Raw genomic sequence first — 27,030 nt, 5'->3', positions numbered from 1 at the left:
GTCTGACAAATTAATTTTCAGCCTGCCGTTATTTGAAATTATGTATATTATTCTCTTTGGTGTCATAACGGGTTTTACAGAATTTATCCAATTGTCAGGTCCTTTTCGTGACTTAATTAACTCATCCGCTGTCAGCTATTTCAATCGTGAATATGGTTTCTCAAATATCTTAATAGATTTGAAGCCATTCGATATTTTTTTACACAGTTATCCAGCTATGATTAGCTGCAATGGTCGGTCAGCGTTATATTCGTTTCAATTCCAATTGCACAATTCTATTGTCATGCAGAAACGACTAACGAATATCAGTATCCAATTATGTCAACTTGTTCGTTGCAAACGATTATAATCCGCGCCTATAAATCGGAATGTATGCTAATACCGGCATTAATACGATGTATCTTTCTGAAAGCAGTAATAAGGTAATTGCGTGTACAATTGCAGCACAATAGAACGGAATATTCGCACGGCTGATAAGATTGTTAAATAATACGACGCGACCGGTGTTACTACGCGCCGGGGCGTATTTCAGAGGAAGCCATATTTGCTCCTACTATCTGGTCTATGGATATCTTCTCGGAATGACGCGATAACGAACCATCGCGAGCCGTACAGCTTCGTCGATCGAAGCTTCCCGTTCCACTCTTTACTCGCACTCGCCGTCAACACGTACGAGGTAACCCGCGTCTGGTAACCGAGAATCGTCCGTTGGTTCGTTCCCGGTGGACTCCAAATGAAAATCGGAAAAACTACGGGCGAGGCGAATTTAATCGGAAAGTATACGTGTAAAAGCATCGTGTAATAATCGTGCATTATCACATGAATCGGAACTACCAGAACTTTTCGAGTTATTTTGACACCCTTTGGTCGTATACTTTGAAAGCGTTATGTGTGTTTTGCGGAAATAATACATCCTCCGGCACCGCTACATCATTTGATTTAGATGTCACAAGAAAACATCTCGAGGGCGAACAACACATTTTCTCTTCTTTGCAGTCTGCAATGTTCACAAATGATTTAAAAAGAGATAACAAACCCATTTAAAATTTGCCAGTACTTTAACTTTACTGCTACTTTAACGTGAATTTTAATAAGACATCAATTATTTATCGTATCGAAAAATCTTTTAGACGACAGTTATCCAATTTTGACGTAGGATTATATGAATAAACAACATAGAAAAAAACCACATCGACTTTATTTAATAGTTGTGTAGTTATATATTACTGCGTATGATTTATTAATTATATAGGTTAATTAATGATAAGTATTAATACGTATAATTAATTATAAGTATATTATTGCATAATTTTTTTTATGAACGGGAAATCGAGATACATATAAAAATTGCCGTGCGATAAATGCGGCGTGTGTTGCGTGTTAGGTTTTGGTTTTACAGCAGTTACGCGAGCACAATCTAGCAGGGGTATCTGAATTTGCCTAAAAGCCTCGCTGGATAGTATCTGGGCGCTGCGCGTTCGCTACGGTCCACGCAATCCTCATAGTTTGCATCGCGAGATCCCCGCGCCATATGGACGGCACACTTCGGCCAACTATTCCCGGTACGGGAATCTCCTTCGCTTAGTGACGCATAGCCGAAATCTGATAGTTACCGCCGTGGAATGAATATGCGATACCCGCGCGATGCCCACACTGACGCGTACACGGCGTGCACGGCAAGTAAATGCCAAGTTCCACCAAGTGCCTCTATCCGTTAACGCATATATCCGCTCGCGCGAGAGTACCAAATGGATAATACGCGTTTTGACTCGATCACCAAATCCGGCTAATTAGTGCAGCGCAGTTGTCACGATACTAATCGCACTTGGAGACAAATCGAACCATCGGACGCTGTTGAGAATTGGTCTGAAATTCACACGCGTCAGCTTGAGGTCGAATAGACAACGCAATTGTTAACGAAGAGAATCTCGAAAATGTTGTTTTCTTCTAAAAAGTTATTGCTACGCAAAAAAAAATTTTTGACGAATTTTTTTCCAATTTTACGACAGCCGTACCTTAGATCTTAAGTCATGAAACTGTAGCTTTTTTATACCTAAATCCGCTCCAAAAAAAACTAAAATATTGTCATTTTGTTAATATTTCTATTCATTGTACACAGAGAGTTTTAGAGTTTAAGTTAAATATAAAAAGGAATATATATTTTAACGTGATATTAACCACGTATATCATATTTAGTGAAAGTTAACAATGGCACAGAATTAGAATTTTATGCAGTCTCGAAATTTAGAATCGATATCTACAAAATTAACGTATTTCAGGAATAAAAGCAGATTGAAACAGACTGAAATAGACTGAACGGTGACTTTTGTTTGATGAACGTCGAATGAAAAAATTGTAGCAGCCAATTTTGATCCGTTTAATAATGGAACGTGTCAATTACAAAGGCTCTATTTCCGAGTTTACAACGCGTCCGAATATGTACTTGTACAAAAATTTGAAAACCAGTTTCTATCGCCGAAATATCGGGGAGTACAATTGCGATTTGCATCGGACTGCCTCTCGACAAAAAATATGCGCGCCCGCAGTGCGTCGAATAATGGCGAGAAAAAAGAATAGAAGGTAACAAAAAATAAAGTAGAGCGAATGTCGTACTCGGTGAATCGCCACGAACCCTTCTTCACGCGAATGCATTTCGAGCATAACACGCGCGTGTATTATACGTTCGAATAAATTTGAATGCTAATGAGGACGCGATAAAAAAAAAGAGAGAGGGACAGTGGGAGGGGAAACAAAAGAAAGACGGAGACAGAGGGAGACGCGAGAAGAAACAAAAGGAAGGATATATCGCGAGTAATTTTGACGGGCTCGACACGTGTGCGACGTATCTCGAAATGAGAAGAAATTGGAATTTGGAATAGGTCGACATTCTCTAGATAATGATCGGGAGCTGCCAATTAATCGATCAGCGCTACTCCGGCTCACGCTCCTCTTTATCGTCTGGGTCCTATCTTTTAATTGGAAGGACAGCACACCGGCCGGCCGGCCGACCGGGCGGATTAGCCGGTTCTCTTGACTTCGAAAGATCAATAAAAGCTGCCCGAGAGCTACAGTCCAAACCGTGTTTCCCGCTGGCATCGCCGACCTTATCGTCGCCATTACCGTGGAAAATGGCATCCAGTACGCGTCAATATTTTTCTATGCCGTATACTGTTGCAGCGAGAAAAACCAAGTCCGGAGCGGATCGTCGACTTATCTCTGGTTCCCGCGCTTCGCCTGTTTTGCGCGCGCACCGTTCTTACCTCTCGCTCGTAAAAAAAGCTAATCGATCAAAAAACTAATTATTCTAACCCTCAAAGATCCTTACCCGATCTCTCTTTAGTCTTCTCAGAAAAATAATATTTCTGTATTACAAGGCTCTTCCACGTGTCACGTGCGAGCTAAAAGATTAGTAGACGGGAAGGGACGTATAAGGGAACGCGAAAATGACTGATGGAGAAAAAGGCCCATCGTAATGGCGAGTGTCGCTTGTAGTCAGCCATTGTGTCGAAATGCAAATCGCTCGATAGCCGGCGGCAGACGGAAATCATGGACCGTCTATGTGTGTGCGCGGCTTCTCCCCGCTGCGCCGCGTCGCGTCGCGGGAAAAGCTTTCTTTCTGGCGCTGCTACCTCTCCACTGCTCCGCGCTCATAGAGGAATCTGACTCGTCAGACTGGTTTATTAAATTTTCACGGTACGGCGGACACGTTTAATTTTACTTTGTATTGATTTTACCGCAGAATGGGAATACGGCGCGGACGGACGATGTAATTCTTTTCCACAGTCTGTGCGGAGAGTTGAACCTCACACACAATGCGCGACGATACGAAGCTCCAATCGACGGTGTACCCAATGAAAATTGACTCGTCCCTGCGTCAATCAATCGATTAATAGTCGAAAAGTACACAGCGCGTGGCTGCGAAAACCGCCGGTCGTTTTGTGCCGCGCGCAAATGTATATTATAGGTTCGTTGGGGAAATATTTACAGTTACCCCACAAATCGTTCGAAAAATTATTAAAAAGGATCGGATATATCAATAAAAGTCTGTCAATAATTGATGAATAGTGGTGACCGTTGACCCGTCCACACAATTTTCTCTTCGTCGAGCCATTCCCCCTCAGTTCTCTCAGATAAAGTGTTTCGAAACATGTGCATGTGTAACCGAAGCCATCTCGACCGGACGATAGGTTTCCGAAATTAGAAAATACCAGCACGCGTTAGCCGAGAAACAATTATTTGTTGCAAGCGTCTCATGAAGTACGTGCTACGCCTCGATGAAACTGTTACCGTACACCCGTACTGTATACCCGTCCGTAAAATGTCGCGCACGTTTCTGGCGTTTCAGTTTGTTCTGATACAAGACTGGAACCGAGTGTCTCGGAGGCGAGTCAGTAAGATATAGGGATAAAGTTTTGATAAATATCCTCGAGAATGTATCACAATGATAGCACTTCCCCGCGCGTAAAAGTATATCTACAATTATATTGTAACCGTGTAAGATTCTCGCAGTTTTCTTCGCTCCTCGGGTGAGAGTCGATAACGCTTGGTTAAATCTTTAAAATCGTGACGGAAATTTAATAAGTATCGAGACACGCGATATCTTCCCAATATATAATATAGATACGAAATCTCGCCGAGTGATCGAGATCGTATTATACATTGGCGTATTACCAAAAAGCGATTATAAGCCTAGAAATGAGAAATTACAGGCTGAGATATAGTTACGTCCTTCGGACACGCAATACCCACATGGGCTGTTTTTCGAGACAGCATAATGGAGATGTAGCGTAACATGCCTGATGTGCTTATTTTAATGAGAGTCCGGCTGGTAGAAGTCGAAACTTTTCCCGATAACATTGCCGGCTCCGTCGAGCTTGTAAAAGTAGTTAAGTCGACTTGTGATTTATAGCTGATACAATAAGTCTGCTTCCACTTGTATATCCTTTTTTTTTATCAATATGAATGAGACAAGCGGGCATAATTCCCGGATGTGATTACTTAATAGAGTTAGGTACAGTCGTATTTCTGTATCTCAGCACACGTATCATTCCTCGATACGTGTGCTTCCTCCGTTTGACAGGTTTATTGAGAGCAACCAAGTCGATATTCTCTATTAAAGACGTACGTTATAACATTATTAATAATACGTATACTAACGCGTATATACGTAACAATACATATATTAACGTATTTTTACGTGACGTAATTTCTGTCCTTTATATCACTTTATTGAACCTTTTTGTTTCCCAGTGGAATACCGATTCCAATCTTCCTAGTCTTCGATTTTTTTTTTTACGTTATCATTGTAATAATAGATGACAATAGGAAGCCTTGGGCACGTAGAAAATTAGTTCCAAGCATTACTACAGGAATAGTCGTCGGTCCGGGACGTCGTCGTAACGTCGTTGAATAATGCATTCTCCGTTACAGCGATGATATTTACAAACGAATACTTCAAAATACAGATGTAATAAAAGCAACAAATTATTCATACGAAATGCAAAATGTGATTCTCCCCTTTATGCTTTTTACTTCTAAATAAAAGCGCGTTTGCTTTTATCTTCTACCATACATAAAAGCGTTTGCTTTATTTCCATGTAATCCAATATCTTTCTCGATACCTAGAGCCGCGCGAACACAATAAATACACTAATATCACCTCGGTGTACTGTCGGAAGAAGAGACAGTACTTAGCCTCTAAAGCGTAATGACAACACGATTAAGCGACCGTATCGTTAATCTCACGCAAATGTATCTTTACGAAATATTATTCAGAGAGCTTGCAGTATTATGATGTGTATGTACATGCGCGCACGCGAAGCAAGGGCGTTGATTATCCCCGCGTAAGACCTCTCCGTCCTTCAGTTCTCTTCGTAATTAAAGTCAAAACATGAAAAAGAATGTCCTGCCACACACGGCAATTCCATTTGGCTACCGCGAATGTCGCTGATAATTAATAATCCGAACGAATGCTGCTCGCCTTTATGCGACGCGGTGAATTTCGATTATAATAATTAGAATATTCGATGCTATTCCGTGCAATTAAGAGTTTTTCGTCAGCGATTCTAGAAAGTGTCTAAGTTTCTAAAATTAATTAGCATATTAAATTTATATTACTTCATCTAATTAGAAGCAGCAATTAAGGAAACCAAGAAAAATACGTTTGTTAGGCAAACATGGTTGTGTCACTAATTTAAATGTATACAGGAGAGAGAGAGAGAGAGAGAGAGAGAGAGAGAGAGAGAGAGAGAGAGAGAGAGAGAGAGAGAGAGATGTTATATTCCTCTTTGAAAGATCGTGTCGGCGCGTTCCACAAAGGATTTAATTAATGATATTAAGACTCCGTATTATCAGATTAATTAAACGATCTCTCTTCTGTTGCGTTTCAGTTTTTATTATCAATGAAAACCGCCAATTTAGTACAAGGTAGCAAGATGGATCGATGAAAAGCATACGGCGACAACGCATTCTGTTCCATTGTTCATGATTTTTTGCCTCTCTACTATAAATTCTTTTTATACGAATTGCAGTAATAAAATAACTTTTTTTTTTTGAAAAATTTTTTTTATGAAATTTGAATTAACAATGAGACAAAGCGTAAGCCATATCATATATGTATTCTCATTTATGCATTCTCATTTAATTATTTTGCGTAATTGGAAGAACATTTCAGAGTTAAGACCAAAGCTCACGGAAAACCGTAAGCATTAACATTTAAGCAGTAAGCAAGCCGATCAATCACAGCTGAGAGTTTTAGTTTCATCCACAATTTTCGATTGATTTGACCGATTCGCTTACCGCTTCTATTTTACTGTTTATGTTTTCTGTGTGTCGCGGCCTTAACAAATTGTGGGTACAGTGCTATACACAATACATATCGGCAACGGGAAGAGTGTTATTTCATAGGGCCTGGGTAGCTTAGTGGTAAAAGCAATCGCCCGGCATGCGAAAGATCCGGGTTCAATTCCCGGTCCAGTCGCATCGCGCTTGATATTTCTCTCGCTCGATTTTCTCTCGATATATTTCTCTCCTAACGACACACTTCTTCTCCGTCTCACCCTGGGACGAGAGAACCGGAATTAGCATCCCCGGAATTTTATCAAGTCGGGGCGTGTGTACGTGTGCACAATTGTAAGTTGACAATTAAAGTAATTTAAATCGACACAATTGTAAGTTACATTTATGTAGAAAAGTCAATTAACTAGTTGGATATCATTACATTGTACATACAATAGAACCAATCCGAATGAAGTGCGCTTGTTCCTTCTGTCATTTGTTCAAATGATTGAGCGGGCAAATCAGATGGTTCTCCACTTTGATGTCCTGCAGAAGGAGCCATAGCATAAACGCGTTGAACTTGAAGCGTTCTATATTTCTATATTCTATGTTTTCAGCTCTGATCTTGCGACAGAGCGCCGTACTTGTTGCCAAGGGAGAGCTTGGGTGTTTGAGCTTGCGAATCTGGCACATGCGGGTTTCATCCCCATGTAAACCAGAAAAATCCTGAGCGGAGGATATTAACGTGAACTGGATAGCTTAAATGGTGAAGAGCAGTCGCCCGGAAAAACGAAAGGATTCGATTCTTGGAATCACCCGCGCCCCTTTTTTTTCTTCGTGTAGCGAGATAAAAGTCCAACAAGCTGTTAAAATATATTTAGTAACAAAGTAATTTATTTTCATATATTCTGCTCCCCTCTGTTAATTTTTTATTAAATTAGCGCGCGTAATAAATGAGAACGATAACACATGAATGGTATCAGATCTTCGCATATATATTATACATTTAAACTCTGAATCAATCATTTTTACATACTTTCTCTTGTCACATATCTTAAAACTTCGCTCTAACGCGAAATGACTTATTTGTAGTTATTTTTCCATTACAAGAGACAAAGAATAACGGAGGAAGCAGTATACACAAGAAAAAAGGGGAAAAGTCGAAAACCGTGTATTATATTATATGGTATAATTTCGGAAACTACCCTTTTTAATTCCCCGCAGCTCCAGCGATTACGTCAGGAAGCGCCAGTGTATATATTCGCGCATTACTTCTCATTTCTGCGAGATTTATTTGACACCGCGCGTCGGTGAATATCCGCGCGCCTTCGTATTCGAAAATAGGTACATATTTCATGGTACATTTCGCTCTCTTACTCTCGAGGATTACCAGATTCTTGGTTCTTTTTTTATATTCTGCTGTGTTTGCTTATTTTGTGCGCGTGCGAATACATATAGGGTACGGACGCAGTTGTGTCTTTCTCGAAAAAGTTGATAAGATAACACGATCTCAATAAACCATAAAGCGTTTATATGGAAAAAACATTAGTTATTGTCGCCTTGTAGCGATATTTTGTAGTCGCCGTACGTTATCGCAAATACCGCGGTGCGTCGCGTCACCAAATTATTAACAGAGAAATTTTGCTCTCACCAGCCTAGATCCATCGTATCTCGTCGTTTTCTTCGGCGTTTACATCTGAATTTTCCATCATCCCTCTGAACTCCCCTATGCACTTGGCGCAAAGTTTCCACTCACCTCTAGAGATTGTAAACAGTATAATAATGGCCGTTCTTATTACAGGCTGGTACAATGGGAGTTTCGGGAAAACTTCTGAGATTTGCCATTCCTCAGCATTCTAATTAGTAATGCTAACGAAACTTCGCGGAATAATGAACGCCGAAGCAGTATTAAATCAAGTGCTGTCGCATGTATTAACGTGTGTCAGTGCCGCTGTTCAGATTTTGCTAGCGAAGGGTATCATTCTCGTTGTTTGCCTTACTTAAATTAACACGAAACGGGGCGATCCGGTGAAAGTGAGAAGACACACGCGAAAGTATCGTTCGTAACTAACGGAGTGATATAACGTACAAAATGATCTATAAACTTAATTAAAGCCTTTTATGAAGCAATATTAACGGGGCAAGAAAATTAAGATACGGAAAATCTGTTTTTTTTTCTTTTTCTAAAAGTAAAATAGAAATTAATTCACGATATATTAGTAAGACCGAAACATTAATTAAAGTAACACGTATGCAGTCATCTTCAATAATCGTATTTCTATTTTGTAAGAACAAACGTATTAAATAATATTAAAATAATTCTTACTGCATAAAATATTTTCAGCATATTTACATATGCTGTAATGATTACGCGCTATAAGACGGCACTGATAAGTAAATATATAGGCGTAATAGCAGGGGCTCTCTATATGTCTTACAGTCCATTTACCTCGGATACCGAGTTCTTGTCATCGTCAAGTATTTTCGTTCTACCTAAGTTTGTGTTCGGCGGGTTCGGCCACCAAAGTTTTTGCTCTTCAACCTCAATGGATGTGTCGATCTGTTAGGTCGACGTGGTATTAGCTCCTCTCAGTATCATCGAATAGCTCTTTATACCTTCTCTTTTTCAATGAGGAGAAATTTCGTGGATACGCGTTGTAGGAATTTAAAAACGATGCTGGATTTCTAAAATTCTCTCCCGCTCCTGTGCATTCTTATCGACGTACGTGGAATAATACGGTAATTCTTGCGCTACAATACATGTGTAACAACAATTATTGTGCTCGAAATGAAACCGGAAATTCTACGAACAAATAGCATTTGTCCGTAGAAGAGAGGAAGCGAGGCTTCGCTCGAGCCAATAAACCGTATTTTCGCGGTCTGCTCGTCCGCTCAAACCAGATTATCGATACTTCGATTATTCCACTTACTGCCTTAACGATGTTATTGTTTGTTCAATCAACGACATTATCTGGACAATCGTCCAACTAACCACACCGGGGCCCGCGCGTTATGCCCATCGCAGTTCTCTTTTCTTACCCCCTTGTTATAAAGAATGTAAAGACAATACAGACAATATATGCGGATTAACAGAAAACTTTGCGGAAACGCGGTAAAAGAATGCGCGCGGATAATTTTAATTGAATGTTGCCCCGCGAAAGAGGTGCAATCGAAAATCGACGCAACGCGCATCGTAAATACGTTGTGCTCTGCCAATGGTTTTACACGCGAAACGTTACGTATAAATTTTACGTCTCTCCCTCCTCACCTTCTTATAGCAGAAAGTAAAAATAATATGGCACATATCAATATGGATTAACAGCATAATCATAATAATATGACCAATTTACAGAAATATCAAAAGCACATAACGTATGTGTATTTTCGATTAAACGTCGCGTCGCGAAAATACAATCGGAAATCGATAAAACGCGGCGCGGCGGCGGAGTAAACGTATATACTTACTTGGCCAATCGCTTTATGCGCGAAACCGTGAATGTTACGTTAACTCGGTATGGAAATACATCTCGTATTTCTTCATGCTGCCTTTCCAAGAGGTTTCTCTAGAAAATTTGCCAGATGCGGCTCAGAGAAAGGTTTGTATCAAAGGATCTTTCCATATATTACGACCTAAGAGGCTTCCTTCAATAGATTATGGCAACGTTGCGCTGTTGCAACTTGCTATAAGGAGCTTATAGCTCCTCGCTATCAGAGACATTGCCGAGAAAAGCGATCATGCCTTTTGCCTTGACGGACACTATCAGGTATTGATGCTGTCAATGCGAATATATATAGCCGGGGTGCTTGATGCGGTGAGACCGCCGCTTTAGACCTGGACATGCAATTAATCGCGAGTTAATCAAATTAGCGGCTATTGTCCTTGGGAACAGTTGGGACCGCGATCGAAGTGTCAACCGCAAAGGGGATGACTCTAGATAGTTTCTGTGAAACAATTTGAACTTCTATCGCATTCCATCGTACACTGTTTTCCCTCCCGTGAGCCATTTCTAAGCTCAATATTTTCAAGTTTATTTTCTCGCGAATAGAAACGGTCATCTATTTATAATGCAAAAAGGTAATCTTTGCTCCGAGAGTTTTCTGCTTTTAAAGATTTTAAAAATATCGCGCGTATTTTCGAATGGCTCGAAAGTTTCTCAATTATTTGTGTTGAGATATTATAACCGAAAATTTGCTCCAACTTACCTCATTATTCTTTAGGAATTTTAATAATTTCCAAATCTGACAATTCAAAACTTAAATCAATCGAACGATGACGAATTATGATTCGCGGCTCGCTGTTTGATTCTCATCCATCCCGTCATTGTTTGATCTTACCAGCGTTTTTGAAACAGATTTATCCGCGCCGCGCCGACGCGACGTGCGGCAGTAACAAGGAAATATCGTTCCACGAATCGATCCGCGGCGTGAAAAGGTCACCGAGAAGGGGTCGTCGGTTGTCGAACGTGGCGGATGCCGTGTCGATTATACCGAGCAATGTGGCCGCATGAATATGCGCTCCAAACGAGAAACACTGGGATTTCGCGATGCCTATACAGAATTCGGCGATGTGTAACGAGTCGCGTACTTGATCAAACTTGAATACGCAGCGACCGATATATTCAAATATAAAGAATAAATTCTGCAACATTATCATACCCTCTGCAATATGATATATTTATATTCGACGTATCAATGATGAAAATCAACGTCCACCTCGGTGTATTTTCCGAGTATTCCATGGATATTTATAATAGTCTAGAAAATTAACGCAATCGTTAAATTTATATAATTAAGAAAGTTAATACTTTCAAACCTAATTATAATATTGGACCGCGCGATACTTGGATAAAGATATTAAAATTTCACAAACATTTGACGTACACATGATATATCTACATATATATGGGAATGTAAATATGGAGATGTCTCAACCTTATAACTTTTTAATGTCAAATTTCTGATTCGGAGACGAAACTCCTGATACCAAAACGTCATAACTTTCAAATAGGAAGCGTTCAACTACGGTGAATCTGCACGACGAAAGTTCGTAACGCCCATCAGATTTGGTGCGCCGCACATATTGCTGGTGTACGGTACCTACGCCGTGCAATGCTTTAGGAGGAAGTGGAGGAAGCCCTCATCTGACGACCTGCCTCCTGATATCGACATACTTCTGCATACAATAATTTTGAAGTCTTTCCCTCGTGTACCATTTATACAGTAATTATTAATATATCATAAAAATGTCGGAATATATATTATCTCTCTCTCTCTCTCTCTCTTTCTCTCTCTCTCTCTCTCTCTCTCTCTCTCTCTCTCTCTCTCTCTCTCTCTCTCTCTCTCTCTCTCTCTCTCTTTCTCTCTCTCTCTCTCTCTCTCTCTCTCTCTCTCTCTCTCTCTTAATTCAATACCCTAATTTCATTATTACTCTTAATAAACGTATCAATGTTGACATATTTCTTACTCTTTTACTGTAAACGTTTCGATCGATGAATTATCTAATTATCTCTTATCTCTATAAACGTTTAGACATATCGACATATTACTTAAAGCAGTTTGTATTGGTTTACTAAGTAAACTTTACTTAATATGTTTCATTTAAAGGTTATTTATTGTTATGCCGAGGCTTTAATATTAGTTTTTTATATTCAAATTATTTCAGAAGTATGTGTGTATTGAAGAATACGATACATCTGATATTGTTTATGTATAAAATAATTATCGAACATTTTATTTCTATTCAATAACATATTTATGAAAAATAGAATTATTAATTAATACTATAAACAATACTAAAACAATAACCCGTTTTGTTAAAATTAAATATAACCTGTTATTTTATTAAAATTATAATTGCTACAAACCTATAGCTTATGGCATATAAATCACAATATTATTTTATAATTATTTTATGTTTTATTACTTGTTATAGAAATTATATTACTATAAAAGCATTTTAACTCGAAAATGCGATAATTTGATTCTTCGAAAATAACGTTTTGCTTGCTTCTGTTCTATAACATATATCACTCTCTTTGCAATCATTTCTGTTAAATTTTTATGTATTTACAATTTTTTTTGTTTTAATGATATTCAGAGATATAAAATGTTGAAAAGGAGAAAATTTAATTCAATATACAGTAAACTCTTGCTAATCCGACCCTTCGATAATACGGCCCGTCCAGTAATCCGACACTGTCGCGGGCTTCCGCGGCGCTCTAGGCGAGGCTCGCGTATTTTGTTTATTTATATATTAAGGTAGTTGTGTGTCACAAAACCCATTTTCATAGGAATCTTTTAAAATTTGAACAGTATATTAATGTAAACACGCTCTACACACACGTGCAAGTAGAAAAAGCTTGACTATACCAAAGTTGAAATAATGGAAATCAAACTTAGCACTTTTTACATGTATCGTAGGACGAAAACGGCTTCCTATATCACGTTTGTAATTGTAGCGATCAAACTACTCATTAGGATTTTAATAAAAAACAAAGAGATGACGAAAGAGACTTGTAAAAATATTCTTACAAAAGTACAAGACCCTTATCTATTTAGTTTTGAAGCAATTGTTACACAAAGTACACAATTTCTCATAGCGGTGGACGCATACGACAGCTAACCTGTAAAAATCTTGCAACACTGCGCATATGAAGATTAGATATATATGTAGTTCAGACATTGCCGCTAAAGCTTTAAGTCTTTTCTTTAATACTTTTTTTTCATTAATCTTCCTTTGTAATGTTCAACAGATATTTTCGCTTCTATTTCTTCTATTTATTCAAAATAACCTCGATAGCATACTAACGCGAGCGTCGCGAGTTAATCTCGATGGTATACTGACATTACTGACGCGAGTGAAAACAATAAAAATAGTACAAGCTCAGTCAAAAGTTTTACACAGATATATATATAAGTAGAGTTTTCCGTACATTATCGTATTGCAGTGTGACCATTATTTTTTACTAATACTGTCCCGATACAACTACCTTAATGACCGTTGAACTATCGTTGATGCATTATTAGCGTTTCCGCAAAGATGCATTGCCGCTTTTCTCAGTTTTCTTTTGTTTATTGTAAATTCCAAAGTTTTAAAAAATGTCTAATAAAAGAAAACATAGGTAAAACTTTTAGATTAAAAGAAGAGTTTAAAGCAAAAATAGTTGCAAAAAGGCAAACTTCTATTAAAGACTATTTTTCTAAACAATAAATTGTTTTGTATACTGAACACCAAATAGTAGTGTGCAATACATAATTATAATATGTATTTTTCAAATTTTAATACATGTAATAAGTTTAATTTATACTATGACAATTTCACATATTATTTAATTTATTTCCTATATGTATTTCGTATATTCCAGTAATCCGGCCTTATCTGGTTTTTAATAGTGTCGGGTTAGCGAGAGTTTACTGTACTTTGTTTAATTATGACATTGTAACGTTCAACTGGAGTAACAACTGGTTTCTCTTCTTTTTTAACTCATCACTTAAATAATTAAATCATTATAGAACGTCTATCTCTCATCTCAATAAAATATAGATAATTATTCTTTTTAAAAGACACATTATTTTACAAATTTTTATCTCTATCCGCAATTCTTTAACATTTGATTGACAGTCGCGAGCAACGTTACAATCTTCTAAATTGTTAATATTACTTTCATGTTCTGATATCGCATCCCATGTGCGATTTCTTCGCACATGAATGGCGTCTATATCCCGGAGTGAAGGGTGGACGGATCGCAATCCATGTACGTCGTCGTATCATGGTGCAACAATGCGGTATATAACTCCCATTCCGCCCATATCAACGTAGCATCATAGCCGTATCTCGCGTTATGCGCGAATTGTTGCGATCTTAAAATTCGAGTTTAAACTTAATTTTCTTTTCCGTCTCTCTCCTCTCCGCTTCTCTTCTCATTCGCCTCGGCGGAATGTTGTGGCTCTTTCCCGAAATAGGTTGTATCGTATACATATAGGGTAGGGTAGGACGGGGACGCGAGTACATATACGGCAAAGCCTTAGTACCGGAGACCATTTTCTCGCTGGCCCGTCTATACGTTTAAGCTCCCTGTGATACTGTAGCGCATATGACAATTTAAGCATCTGGGTCGGATAGGCACACACGCGGGTTCCCTCCTCTTCGGGTATGATCATTCCATCACGGTGCAAATATTGAATTTGCATGGTCCTCTCGTTTCTGCAATGCAGATGTATCCCCTCCAAAAGTGTGTGCGCGCGTGTGTGTCGCCGGTCGCCGCGCTCGTACGTATATACGCGTCATGTACGACGACGTGGCGACACCGTTTATTGCTCTTTGCAATGGGTTCGTACAACCTATTGTATCAACTCCCTGTCTAATGAAATCTGATTCGCGAAAACGAATTTCCTCTCGCGGCGTAGAAAGTATTACCCGCGGAGCAATTCGAAGAGCCGTATTCCCCGACTTGCACAGATAGCGTTATTGATATCGATATTCCGATGCTATCAACTGCTAAGTACCAATGTTATAAATCTGGATTTACGAAATCTGGTACGGGGTTGGCTTAACATACACCTCCGGTATGATTATAGACAGCCGTCGTTAAAGTGAGTTACTTCTATTTGTAAAATTTTACGGAAATAAATACTTTTATCTTATGATAAACCGTTAAACGTTTTCGAATTGAAAATGCGCGGATGATGTTGAATAAAATATAATACGCTAGTGAGAGTCGCGCACAGAGATAAAACGTGCAAAGAACCAGACGCATAACGCGCGCTATGTTCTTGACATATACATATCCCAGTCTTTGAAAATATATTTTCATATTACGACAAAAATATGAGACTTTCAAGAATTGTCGACGTGAAAGTACATCCCTGTGACACGCATACGCATTTGCGCTTTCCTTTGAATAGGAATTTTTATATCATAACGAGAATACCCCCCGCGCACCTGAAACGCCGTCTGAGTTGAAATTGTGCGGCATTGCTCTCGTCAGTACACAGATATTTGCTTTCGCAAGCATCCGGCATTACGGCGATTGTGCGATGCGTAGCTGCATTACGCCGGCAAAATCGACGGTGGAATGCGAAAACGACGTATTCGATATTCGACCACGTGGCGAGATATGATGTAAGAAGAATTTCTGCATACGAAGTCCTCGCGGCGGACGAGAACGCGCAATAATAAAACGATTCCACATATGCGCGAATAGTTGAACGTCGCTACAAACATTACGATCTAAATATTCAAACAAAATATTCCCAAAATTCGAGTAAGTTGAAATCAGATAAAAGAATATCGTCGAATAACTCAGATATATATTGACATCGCGCGCGCGTATATCGTTAGAGGGAAAAAAAGGATATACATATATGGACAATTGCGATCTTATCTTAACATTCATAACAGGATCGACAAAAAAATTGCCATTACAAATTGATCGTACGTCCATTAATCGTCGCGTTAAAGAAATAGATCGTTTCGCGATGCAATAAAAACTGATCGAATTGGATCAACGGTATCGAACATTTTTCGAGGCGATAACAGCAAGATTTTCTCATAAAATAAACAGAAATCAATGTGCCACTTCGCGTCGGTCCCATCAGTCAATTAATCCCAAAAGGAAACGTATATCATCCGTTTCGATTTCGCATGCTCTGTTTTAACCGATAAAAAGAGTTCCGTTGTTGCATCTTGCGAATTTTCGCTCGTGGGGGAGGAAATGTATCGTTGCTTGCCGCACATCAGGAATGCACACATCACGTGCAGTATATACAGCATTATACACTTGTATATGCAACGGTGCACATAGGCAATGTTGATTGTTGCGTGAGTATACAATGCGGCGCGTTACAACAGTTGGTTGTGTCCTGGAAAGGGGAACGTTTGACAGTCTTCGACAACCCGTGAATACTGATACGAATAAACGGGTCCACCAAATAGATTTCGCGATAATAATCCGATTTTCTCGAAGAATGCACACTGCGGAAGGGAGCGGGGGAAAACGCGACGGTTTACCTTTAAAGCCGGATTGTTTGCTAACGTCACAGGAAGGCTACAAGAGAGTGCAGTTTGGATAAAAACATCCTGAAACCGACCGTCAACCTGCAGCTAAATGCTGCGGATAATCATAAAATTCCTAAGACGAAGTAATTTCTGTGAAATCGCACCTTTACGAACTTGATATTGTGCCGGGCTATAATAAATCGAGTCACGATAAGCGTAAATGGACGAAATTCGCGTCTCTAACTTGAACTTCATTACGCAAGACTAATGCGCTCTCGTAACTTCCACGTCACTTTCGTCGCGCCCTGTTTTTACGTGACAAATATTCGTTCCATTCCGCGATGGCGATGGGTCGATTTCGTCGTGTGACTTCAGATGTGTTGGCACAGCCGTTGCACGGAGTTAAGGAACTACTAATGGCTTCGTTAATACCGGCCGCCGAATTGATGATGGAATACGGCTTAAATTCGAACCTGCATCGAGGGGGGCTCCCTGCGGTATAATCTCGACCTTCTCTCCGTGGATCGAAGGTTAAGCCTCTCCTCCACTCCATCCCTAGAGCCAATCAAAAATTAGGTTGCATCTATCCATATGACCTGCGCGCTGCACAAGCGCGAAGGTTGCACTATCCGCGTTAAAATATACAAATCGTCCCAAAAGAATTGCAGCACAGAGTTCGAAAATTACCCGACCTTTCTCACCTTCCTCGACGTATATAATTTCTTTTTTTTACTTTCATTTTAACGAACTACAATTAATATTAAGTTGGAAGTGAAATAATGATCGATCTAACTTATTTGTCAAGTTTTATTAAATTGCCCATCCTACTTGAAAAACATTTTAATGAAAACTTGGAAAATTCCAAATTTATTTTGCGCGCACGATAAAACATTTCAAATATAAAATATCCGCGATAGGTATAATTTGATAATTATCAACCAAATTTTTGACAGAAAGACCCAACTGCCATGCACCATAGAATTTATATTTAAAGTAAAAATACGCCACTATGTATTAGGTCACATTCCATACATAAAGCATACATAATAAAGCGGTCGCAAATCCGATTCTATCCTACAAATCCATCGCATGATGTTCAGAAGATAAGAACTATAAAACAGGAATCCTATAAGATAAAATGGCTATTCAATAATGGCCATCTCAATGTAGTGTACATACATCAAATTGTCAGCTTTCTACATTTAAATTCTGTATGAGGCAAAGTTATCCAGGGTGAATCACTAAATGTGTTACAAGCTGATAAATAAAATTCTAAAACTAGAAAGAAGAGCTTGACATAGTTATATTGAAAAACGCATTGAGAAACTATAAATATTTTAGGTTTTTCGATGTCAAGTTAACGTGCAGAAACGTGATCATCCGAGTAATTGATGATATAAAAAAAAGAAGTTTTTTTTATTATAAGCTTTATTACAAACCAGATTCTTTGAAACAAAAAAAGAGACGCGACCTCTTGAGATATAGCGCGGATAAACGGAGCGGATGCGGAAAATTGATTCCTGCATTTTTGATTCTACGGCACCCTCATCACTCTTATCCGGTGCAGTGTCAGCTGCAGCGGCGTGACGAAATATTTTCCGACTTTGTCGGGGAGTATCGAAAATCGCGATAACCATTGAATACATGCCATATATACGTGCGTACACGATCGTAGGGTTATATTCAGATAGTCGTGCGACCGGCGAACAAGCGCGCACACAACACGCACGGACACAAACGTACGGCGTACGTACATGTATCGCAGCGTATGCCACATTGCCACATCGTGTGTTTGCATATGTGTACACATCGCGTTGCGTCGCGTCGACCGCGTGTATCCGTGTGCATGTATCAACGTTCCCAGAAACACGTTACACTGACCCAAGGGACTCGTATCTTTGATACTGGGTCATCCCATGACAAATTGATCGGTGACGTTGCGCCGTTGAGCTTCGGCGTGAGTCTTCCACGCTCGAACGAGGAAGATCCTTCCGAGGGACATGTATACGGTGAGGTGGATTATACCACCGCTAGGTGTGAGATCTACTAGAGATCCACGTCTGGGCTGTGCCGGGTAAATTTTGAGAGATGTAACGCACTGATAAGCGTTATATGAAACACGATAAGCCTATGGGGGAATAATATTGGCGATAAATACTTGGTATTTACACGAATAGCAAACAGTGTTTAAAACTTGCGTTGATTTTATTTTCGAAAAAATAAACGTAAATTCAATTTACGTTTAAGCCGCAATCGTAAAAAGATTGAAGATTCTTTTAGGTTTCTGTTTTATGTATTGATTATCGAATTATGCTCCTCTTGGCGACTGAATTTGACAAGTATAATTCTGGATTAGAATCATACCTCAGAAATCACCGGCTAAATATATATTATACATTTATATAAACATTTATATAAACGTCAATAACAAATTGGTAATAAATGAGTAGCATATCGCTATTGAGATTATCTGTATAGCTTATCTGTTAGCGTATATTCTTTAGAAGTGCCTGTGTTACTGTAACGTTTTATTTTTATGCAAAACTTTTGAAACGTGCAGCCCTCACGTAAATACGGGGATTGGAGAAAAATTGAATATCGCAAAACAGGGTATCGAATAATGTGCAACGTAGCAACGTGAAAATTGATTTCGAAGGTCAAATCGGGGTAGCGATCGATTCGACGCGACGCGGCGTGCCGACCGAAATGTATTTACAGAGGAACAAATAGAGAGAGAGAGAGAGAGAGAGAGAGAGAGAGAGAGAGAGAGAGAGAGAGAGAGAGAGAGAGAGAGAGAGAGAGAGAGAGAGAGAGAGAGAAGCGTGTTCTCGAGCGCTAAAATTTCTAACCGACGAACGCAACGCGACGTCCAACAGGCAAACCGATTCGACGCGACGCTCCGTCTCGATTAGTGACTTTATTTAAATATACTTAAACGCCCGTTTGCCTACACGCTAGTGATTATCGCAACATTCGCTAGTAATTGCCGGTACGACATGACGATTGATTGTTTTACGCTGCTATCAGCGTGCTCTATTTTATCGGGGCCGGCGGCATAATCTACGAATACGCCTACGCGCCCGTTCGGGGCGATTCGAAATTTCCGATACTCTCGCGAATGATAAAAAGCCAATGGGCGTGATACAAGCCGTTGGACGTAACGCGCGCGTGCGATATTTTCATGATATACGTTTACATGTAAAATCACTGGTAGTAAAATCGCCTGGGACGTATCCCATCCAATTCCGACATGACCCAATTCTGTTTCGTAAGCTGGTGGCGTGCCTTGTCATAGACGTCACGGAATATGATAAATGTTTTTCCAAGTAAATGAGTAAATTGCATTCGATACAAAATTTATTTTTACTCCCTTGCAAATTATTATGTGGAGAATAAACGGAAATCTATCCGAGCGATGTCAAGATAACCTGACGATGCACGATGAAAATGTCGATCTCGTCGTTGAGCGGGTCGATTATGCGGTATCGTTCGAGTATCTTTAGATGTGTGACGTTTCAAAGGCAAATAATCTCGCGCGATATCGTTCGCGTTCGTCAAAGACGTATAAGAATGGCTTAACGGAGGTCAAAAGAAGCGCGCTTTGTGGGAGCCAAATGAGATAAATTGTACGCGCGCGCGCGCGCGCGCGAAGCCTTGTAACGCGCCGCACGATTACCGCACGTTGTCGTCGGAGGGGACGCGAGGACGCCCCAAATACGAGGCACAAGCGCAATTATTATTACGCTCGTTACTCGCATATTCCATTCAAAGCATTCGGGCGGACATGCGGCGGCAGCGGCTGCCGCGGGGGTTATTATCCTATTGAGCTCATAAGAAGCAACCCGCGTGCGATATCGCATGAGCCGTCGTCTTACGACATCCTCTATCTGCTAACCAACGGAACACGATGTAACAAGAAACGCTTAGCTCGTAGAAAGAACCCCGGTAACTTTGCTCCTCTCCGAGGAACACCGCGCGAGAGGAAGAGAGATCCTCTCTTGAGAGAGAGAGAAAGAGAGAGAAAGAGAGAGAGAGAGAGAGAGAGAGAAAGGGGGGGACGCAACTTCAGTATAACGAACGGCTTCGACGATAACAGAGGGCGACGCCGAGGCGCCACGTCTGTGCGAAGACCGCACGAGTCCCGACAAGACATACGAGAACGATACATCGTTCTCAAGAATCTCTCCTCGAGCGATTTTCAGTTCTATCGATCATTTCACCGACGACGAATAAGAACGGCGCACGTTACCGGAGGAAACGTAGATAGATGACAGAGGAGCGGCTCGTACAGCACAGACGCGAGATACGGAGCGAGAAGAGTAGAAGCTGAGTGCCATCTTGTTCCCGTTATTAAATGACGGACGATAGCCGATACGAATATAAATGACACGACGAAAATGAATTAGCGATTAGGTCGATGAGACGTTTGAGAGATCCGGTTGAGCGAGTGGTGCACTTTCCGTTTGTTTTGCAAAGTGATAATATAACGATTAATAGTTACGTTAATGAGCGCGCAGTTCTGAACGCTCAAAGTCAACATGTTGAATGTTGAATCTGTTAGAAGCACTCGCCTCTGAAATTCCTCGATTCTTAATCTCCGTTAAAATTTATCTGTGAAAGACTGAACGAAATCTATATATCGCATAAGCTTTGAATTAAGAAATACCGTTGAGTCTCATCAGACACCAGTGCTCAGATAAAAAGGCCAATCAGCATTCTTGATCTTTTTATGCTGTCGCCGAATGAGAGGCTTGGAACGAGAGGTATTTTGTTAGAAAGGGTCAAACGATCGATTCTTAGGAAACGTTCCTAATGGGAAGGAATGATAGTTGAACAGCCCGCCAGTTATAACCTATCTCTGAATTATATTTAGTTCTGAATAAAGATCACTGCCGCTTTTTTTTATCCGATAGGATATCGCCCGTTTTAATACTCCGTAAAACGTTCCGCGTGATAATTGTTAAGACGTAGTATATTTTCACGGCAAAACTATATTACCGTCGTAAAAAAGCTTCCCTCATAATGGCAATTCCATATGTGCTCTTAGCTACATACGCATGTATACGTGTATGAGTAGACCCTTGCTTCCCAATACTAACGTGTGCTGGCACCCGGCAATACTTTTATCGCCTCTTTTACGGCACCGGTGCCGCCTTGCCCTCTAACTCCGTTTTTGAATCCGAAGGGACTATAAAAATAAATTAGATAAGAAAGCAAATGAGTAAAGAACGACAACCCACATACTCATTAAATGACATGAAAACGAAAGAAAGCACGCTAGAAATTAACGAAAAGAAAGTGACAGCTTTTCATGCTGTCTCAATTAGAAGATCGAATATTCCAAGATCGAACATTTCACATATACATATAAGTAGTAAAGAACGACATTTTTATTGATTTTTTTCCTAATATAAATTATGTTCAGTCAAATTTTATACAGAAAATATGTTTGAATTTTATATCAGTTATATATCACGTCGTATTATACTTCCGCTTTACGATATGGAATTAAAAAATATCAATAAATAGTAATTAGTGTTGTATTATATATAATTATCCAATTTTTACAAGTATACACGCGATTGATCTAATAAATCTTTTTTATCTATTGCGCAGGAACGAGAGCAGGAGAGTCGGGCGAAGAAGAGCACCGTTAATAATTTGCCTCTCGCTGCTGATGACAATGGAGGCGAAGACAGTGGTAGCTACGAACGTGACAAACGCGTCGTCCGTGCTAGCGTCGACGCTGAAGCCGTTTACAACGACGGAAGTAGTTTATCAGCGATTCGCCATCGAGCCGATGGATCAAACCGCGGTGATCGGCAGCCGGGTGACGCTTCCATGCCGAGTTCTCGATCAGAAGGGGCCCATTCAATGGACCAAGGACGACTTTGGCCTGGGAGCGGTCAGGAATCTCACCGGATACGAGCGATACGCCATGATCGGTAGCGACGAAGAAGGCAAGTATGAGTGGATAAGATAATTCCGGAAATTTTATTTTCACGCTGAAATGGATTCCTTCACCAACCGTGTAACATGCTCGCAGATACTGCAATTATGCAAAATACAGTGCGATTTGCGATTACATTAATATGAAGCTTCCTGTCTCAGGCTCTTTAGAAAGATTGTTTTAACTTTCGTTACTGGAAAAATATTGGGGAAATCCGTTCATTGGATAGCTAATTTCAACAATTTTTTAGCATTGAAATTCGTGAAATAACGTTTCAAACGCTAATTGCGGATCATATTAATGTTCTTCGATATATATGCTCTCTCGAGCGCGCTTAAATTCCCTACTGATAAAACTACTTTATATATATATATATATATATTGGCGAAGAATTATTTAAAAATCTATATATACAGTATATAAACATACACTATAATACGTCGCTAGCATGTTTACTCGTTCAAATTTAATTTCCGGCCGCAAAGTATTGATTTTCTGCCGTGTCGAAAAAGTGTACGCACATTCGTCCGGTTGGCCCATAGGACTCTCGCGCGTCATGAAAAAATATTTCTCGTCGCTTAGAGATCTATATATTTGCGGACGTAGCGACACTCGCGCATAATGCATGAAGAGAGACAAAACTTGAGTAAATTCTCAAAGGCAATATTCACAGTAAATAATGAGGTACATATATATCTGAGATGGAAATCGTAGCACGACAAAAAGGTCAGCAGTGTATGTTTTTACATTTGTATAATTTTACATGTGACTGCATTTCCGAGAAATTCTGTTCTAAATATTGGAATCTTTTTTTTAACGTTGGATAATCTCTTCGTGTATCATATAAAAATTTTTTCAAGCATCATTGGTTATTAAATTTTTATTTAGTGTGTGTGTTTAAAATAATTTAAGATACTGTAAAAGTTATATATACATATAAAAGAAAAAATATATATACATAAAAGAAAAACGTAAAATAAGCTTAATTTTTTTAACGAAAAAATATTTTTTTTTATTTAATTTTGACAACCGCTGCCGACGTGGCTTAAAAAAAAATTTTATTTCGCACTTTCAAGCTTCTTTTTGTGCGAGAGGAATGACCTCCTTTTCAGTTGTGCCATCATTTCCGCTTCACTATAGCACTTCCGAAAGAGGTTCTCTTTTGTTAGCACGCTTTAAAACAAAGATGGACCTCGCGCTACTCTTGTGTCGACTACGTCGCATAAAGCCGATGCAGTTCGCATTAAAAGCTACTGCGAAGTTAAATTAGTTTCCTAACGAGTTACTAAAAAATGCCGCCCAGCACTCGTAACACTTGCTGGTATAGGAACATTTTACACACATGTAAACGTTTCCATATACAAAATAGTCGCTGGGACGCAACCTGGCGCACGAGACGACATTCTTTATTGCAGAATTTTTAATATGTAACGGCATATATATGTATACTCGTAGGTGAATTAATTCAAAATGTGTAATAGCAAAAGCAACGAGGGCACAGAGAATTTCGTCCAATCAGTAAATTGTGTCGGCAAATGAACATAAGGGTGATGTTCAAATAAAGACCTTCACGGTTCACGTCTCCGGACTCAGTAGCGAGAACGCTGATGATGTTAGCGTTGCTCACGAATAAACTCGAGAGACACAAACGCAAATAACAAAGCACACCCGAATGAAATATTCTTACCGCGGACAGCAAATCACGCGGTAATAATAATGACAGAGATGGACCGCGGTGAAGAAATTAATGGCACAATTGTACCGCGGTCAATTTTTCCCAACATGACAGACAGAAGTAATTTATACAGTTCAATAACAGCGCAAAATTTTCTTTCAAAGACGGAAAAAAACTTTAATTTTAAAATTTATTTCGAGCAAACGAGATGTAAAGTCTGTAGTCGCGAATAAAGGGAGATATCGTTGTTATATTTGATCTCGAAGTGACAAAGCACGATCTTCATTATGAAGCCTATAGGGTTAGAAAAGACGGCGTCCAAAATATAACAACATTGTGATATAAATATACTGTATAGAGCCCGGCATACTAAATCGACAATAATTTTATGGAAATCAAGCGTTGCTACCACGGTACGTGCTATAGAGACGATGGGACGCGCTTATATGGAGAAGAATGAACGAGGACCAAGGCATCGTGCAACGGCATATAGTTACAAGTATATTATGGTTTCTCGGCTTAAACTGGATTTCAAACGCGCGCGAGCGTTATCGTCCCAACACACTGTGATTGTTGGGGAAGTCCGCGTATATATACGCACCGGGGAGGCACACACGGCGCGGCGGTGTGTCAGCTTAAGAATATAGTGCCACCTGTACCTAATCCTACTTTTGACTGACGCGTCGTCGTCATCGAGTTTCACGAGAGATCCTTGCAAAGGAAACTTTTTGCATAACTCGATAATTCTTTTCGAAAAATTATGCTCAATTATTCTCGGATAATCGCGCGAATAAATATAAAAATCGTATTGAAGCATTCACACGTGAACAATTGTATTCGAAACTAACTCGTGCGAAAAAAATGATGTCAAGATAGCGACAGATTTGACGCGAACATTATTGTTATAACAACGAAAACATTCGAATAGAATATAGCTTATCGCTGACAATTTTATTAGCCAAATAAACGTAATGCGATATCTTTTTTTTCGGGCTATAGGAATATTGCCGAACAATGTAATATTTTTTAACATATTGTGAATGCACGAAATGGAATATCGGCATGGAACGATACAATATCGTGGGATCACTCTATCTTCGGCAAGCCCGGCGACTAATCCTGCACCCGGCAAATACCGTAACCGAAAAACGAATAGAAATAAAAAAATAAACGCCGCGTTCGCATATACCGTTCGCGTTCCAATATGCCGACGCGCACGAGCAGGACAGCTTCGCGAAACACGTTACAAATTTTGATTGAATAAACGTTGGATCGTTTCGCTTTCGGCGCGCTGATTTTTGCGGAATTAAATGACGAATGCAGCGAGAGCGCGGAAAGATACGCACGCGTCGAAAGACAATCTATATGTTGAAAGAGATACAAACAGATGAAATAAACCAGTTCGCTGCTCCGCCTCCGCGCGCGCCTAAATAAAAGCAAAATAATTCTCTCCCTTTTTTTTCTTTTTCGAAAAATGCTGCACCACGCTGCAAAAATGTAGATTAAGGTCGGTCTGAAAATTATCCGCCAGTAGAAAAAAAATTAATCGAAGGTGCAGGAAAAAATTAGGTGTATGCATCCGAAAGTTAATTAGTGCAGAACATAGTGTGAGTGTTCGTTGCCGGTGGCGAATTTATGATTAACTATCGGAAAACCCGTTTAATTAACGTTTCCATCATTTAATTCGAATGTAAAGGGGATCAAGAAAACTCGGCATTTTCAAGCTTTATCTCGTATGACCACAATGCAAACCCATCGAAATCAATCTTACTAAATAATGTGTCAGCTTCTATATCAGTCATTTAGCACGAGGCTATAAAATGCTTCTTTTTTCCCCCCAAAAAAATGATTTACTAAATCCAAATAATAAAAAAGTATCAAGTAACGAGAATTGAATTACTGCGATAAAGCTTTCGATTAGGAAGAAGCTCTAAATTCAGGAATAATTCAGAATGTATTTTCTGTAAAAATTTTTCTGTTCTTTATTTTACGCGATATTAATTTCAATTTATACATGATTTAATTGCAATCCACAGAATTGTTTCAAGACCAACATGTCTCGAGTTGCGGAAGATATATCAATATCCGAGCAAACCGCCAACGGGAGCAGATGTCGCAAACGGAATCACAACATGTCGCGGTCGTTTTAATCGGCGAAGGCTCGCACATATCAATATACACACGATAGCGTAGCGATAGAGCAAAGTCTTTAATTCGACGTCGTGTATGCCGCGGGCGGAGAAGCGGTTAAGTTTAAATTAGTTCCGAAACATTCGGTGCACGCTCTGATGGTTAATGGTTCTACCATAGATCAATAAGATCAGTAGCGGCGGCGGCGGCGGCGGCGACGGCGGCGGTGGTGGCTGCAGCTGCAGCTGCGGCAGCGGCAGCGGCAGTGACGGTGCGACGAGAGAAGTTGCAGAGCGCATCGCGTTGTATTGCGCTGTGCGCTGCGCTACGCTGCGCCGCGCCGCGCCGCGCCGCGGTGCGTTGTCGCGTTTCGCCGCGGGGCACCCAGCTGCGAAACGCGCCGCAGCCGCTTGACCGGATACCCCCGCCGCGGTCGCTTCTGTTACATGCTCGATATACCTGTTTCTCGCAAGCTCACGAGCGCACGGAAATGAAAAACGT

At 39.9% G+C, this 27,030-nt stretch overlaps 1 protein-coding gene and 1 non-coding gene across 4 annotated transcripts in view; both read left to right on the top strand.

Annotated features, from left to right (window-relative positions):
• The window catches only part of LOC143906347 (irregular chiasm C-roughest protein), a 124,671-nt gene that overhangs the window by 57,299 nt on the left and 40,342 nt on the right, over positions 1-27,030 (top strand). For all 3 annotated transcript variants that reach the window (XM_077422401.1, XM_077422402.1, XM_077422400.1), the window contains exon 2: positions 22,391-22,734. In XM_077422401.1, coding sequence (XP_077278527.1) covers positions 22,391-22,734 — 344 coding nt within the window. The remainder of the gene's footprint in view (positions 1-22,390; positions 22,735-27,030) is intronic.
• On the top strand, positions 6,908-6,981 carry Trnaa-ggc (transfer RNA alanine (anticodon GGC)). Its single transcript has one exon. It is a non-coding gene; the product is annotated as a tRNA-Ala (tRNA).

This window comes from Temnothorax americanus, unplaced genomic scaffold (assembly GCF_048541705.1).
Source record: "Temnothorax americanus isolate GAGA-0224 unplaced genomic scaffold, ASM4854170v1 Scaffold7, whole genome shotgun sequence".
NCBI lineage: Eukaryota > Metazoa > Arthropoda > Insecta > Hymenoptera > Formicidae > Temnothorax > Temnothorax americanus.
The sequence above is the reverse complement of the archived record's forward strand: the minus strand, read 5'-3'. Positions and strand labels throughout refer to the sequence as shown.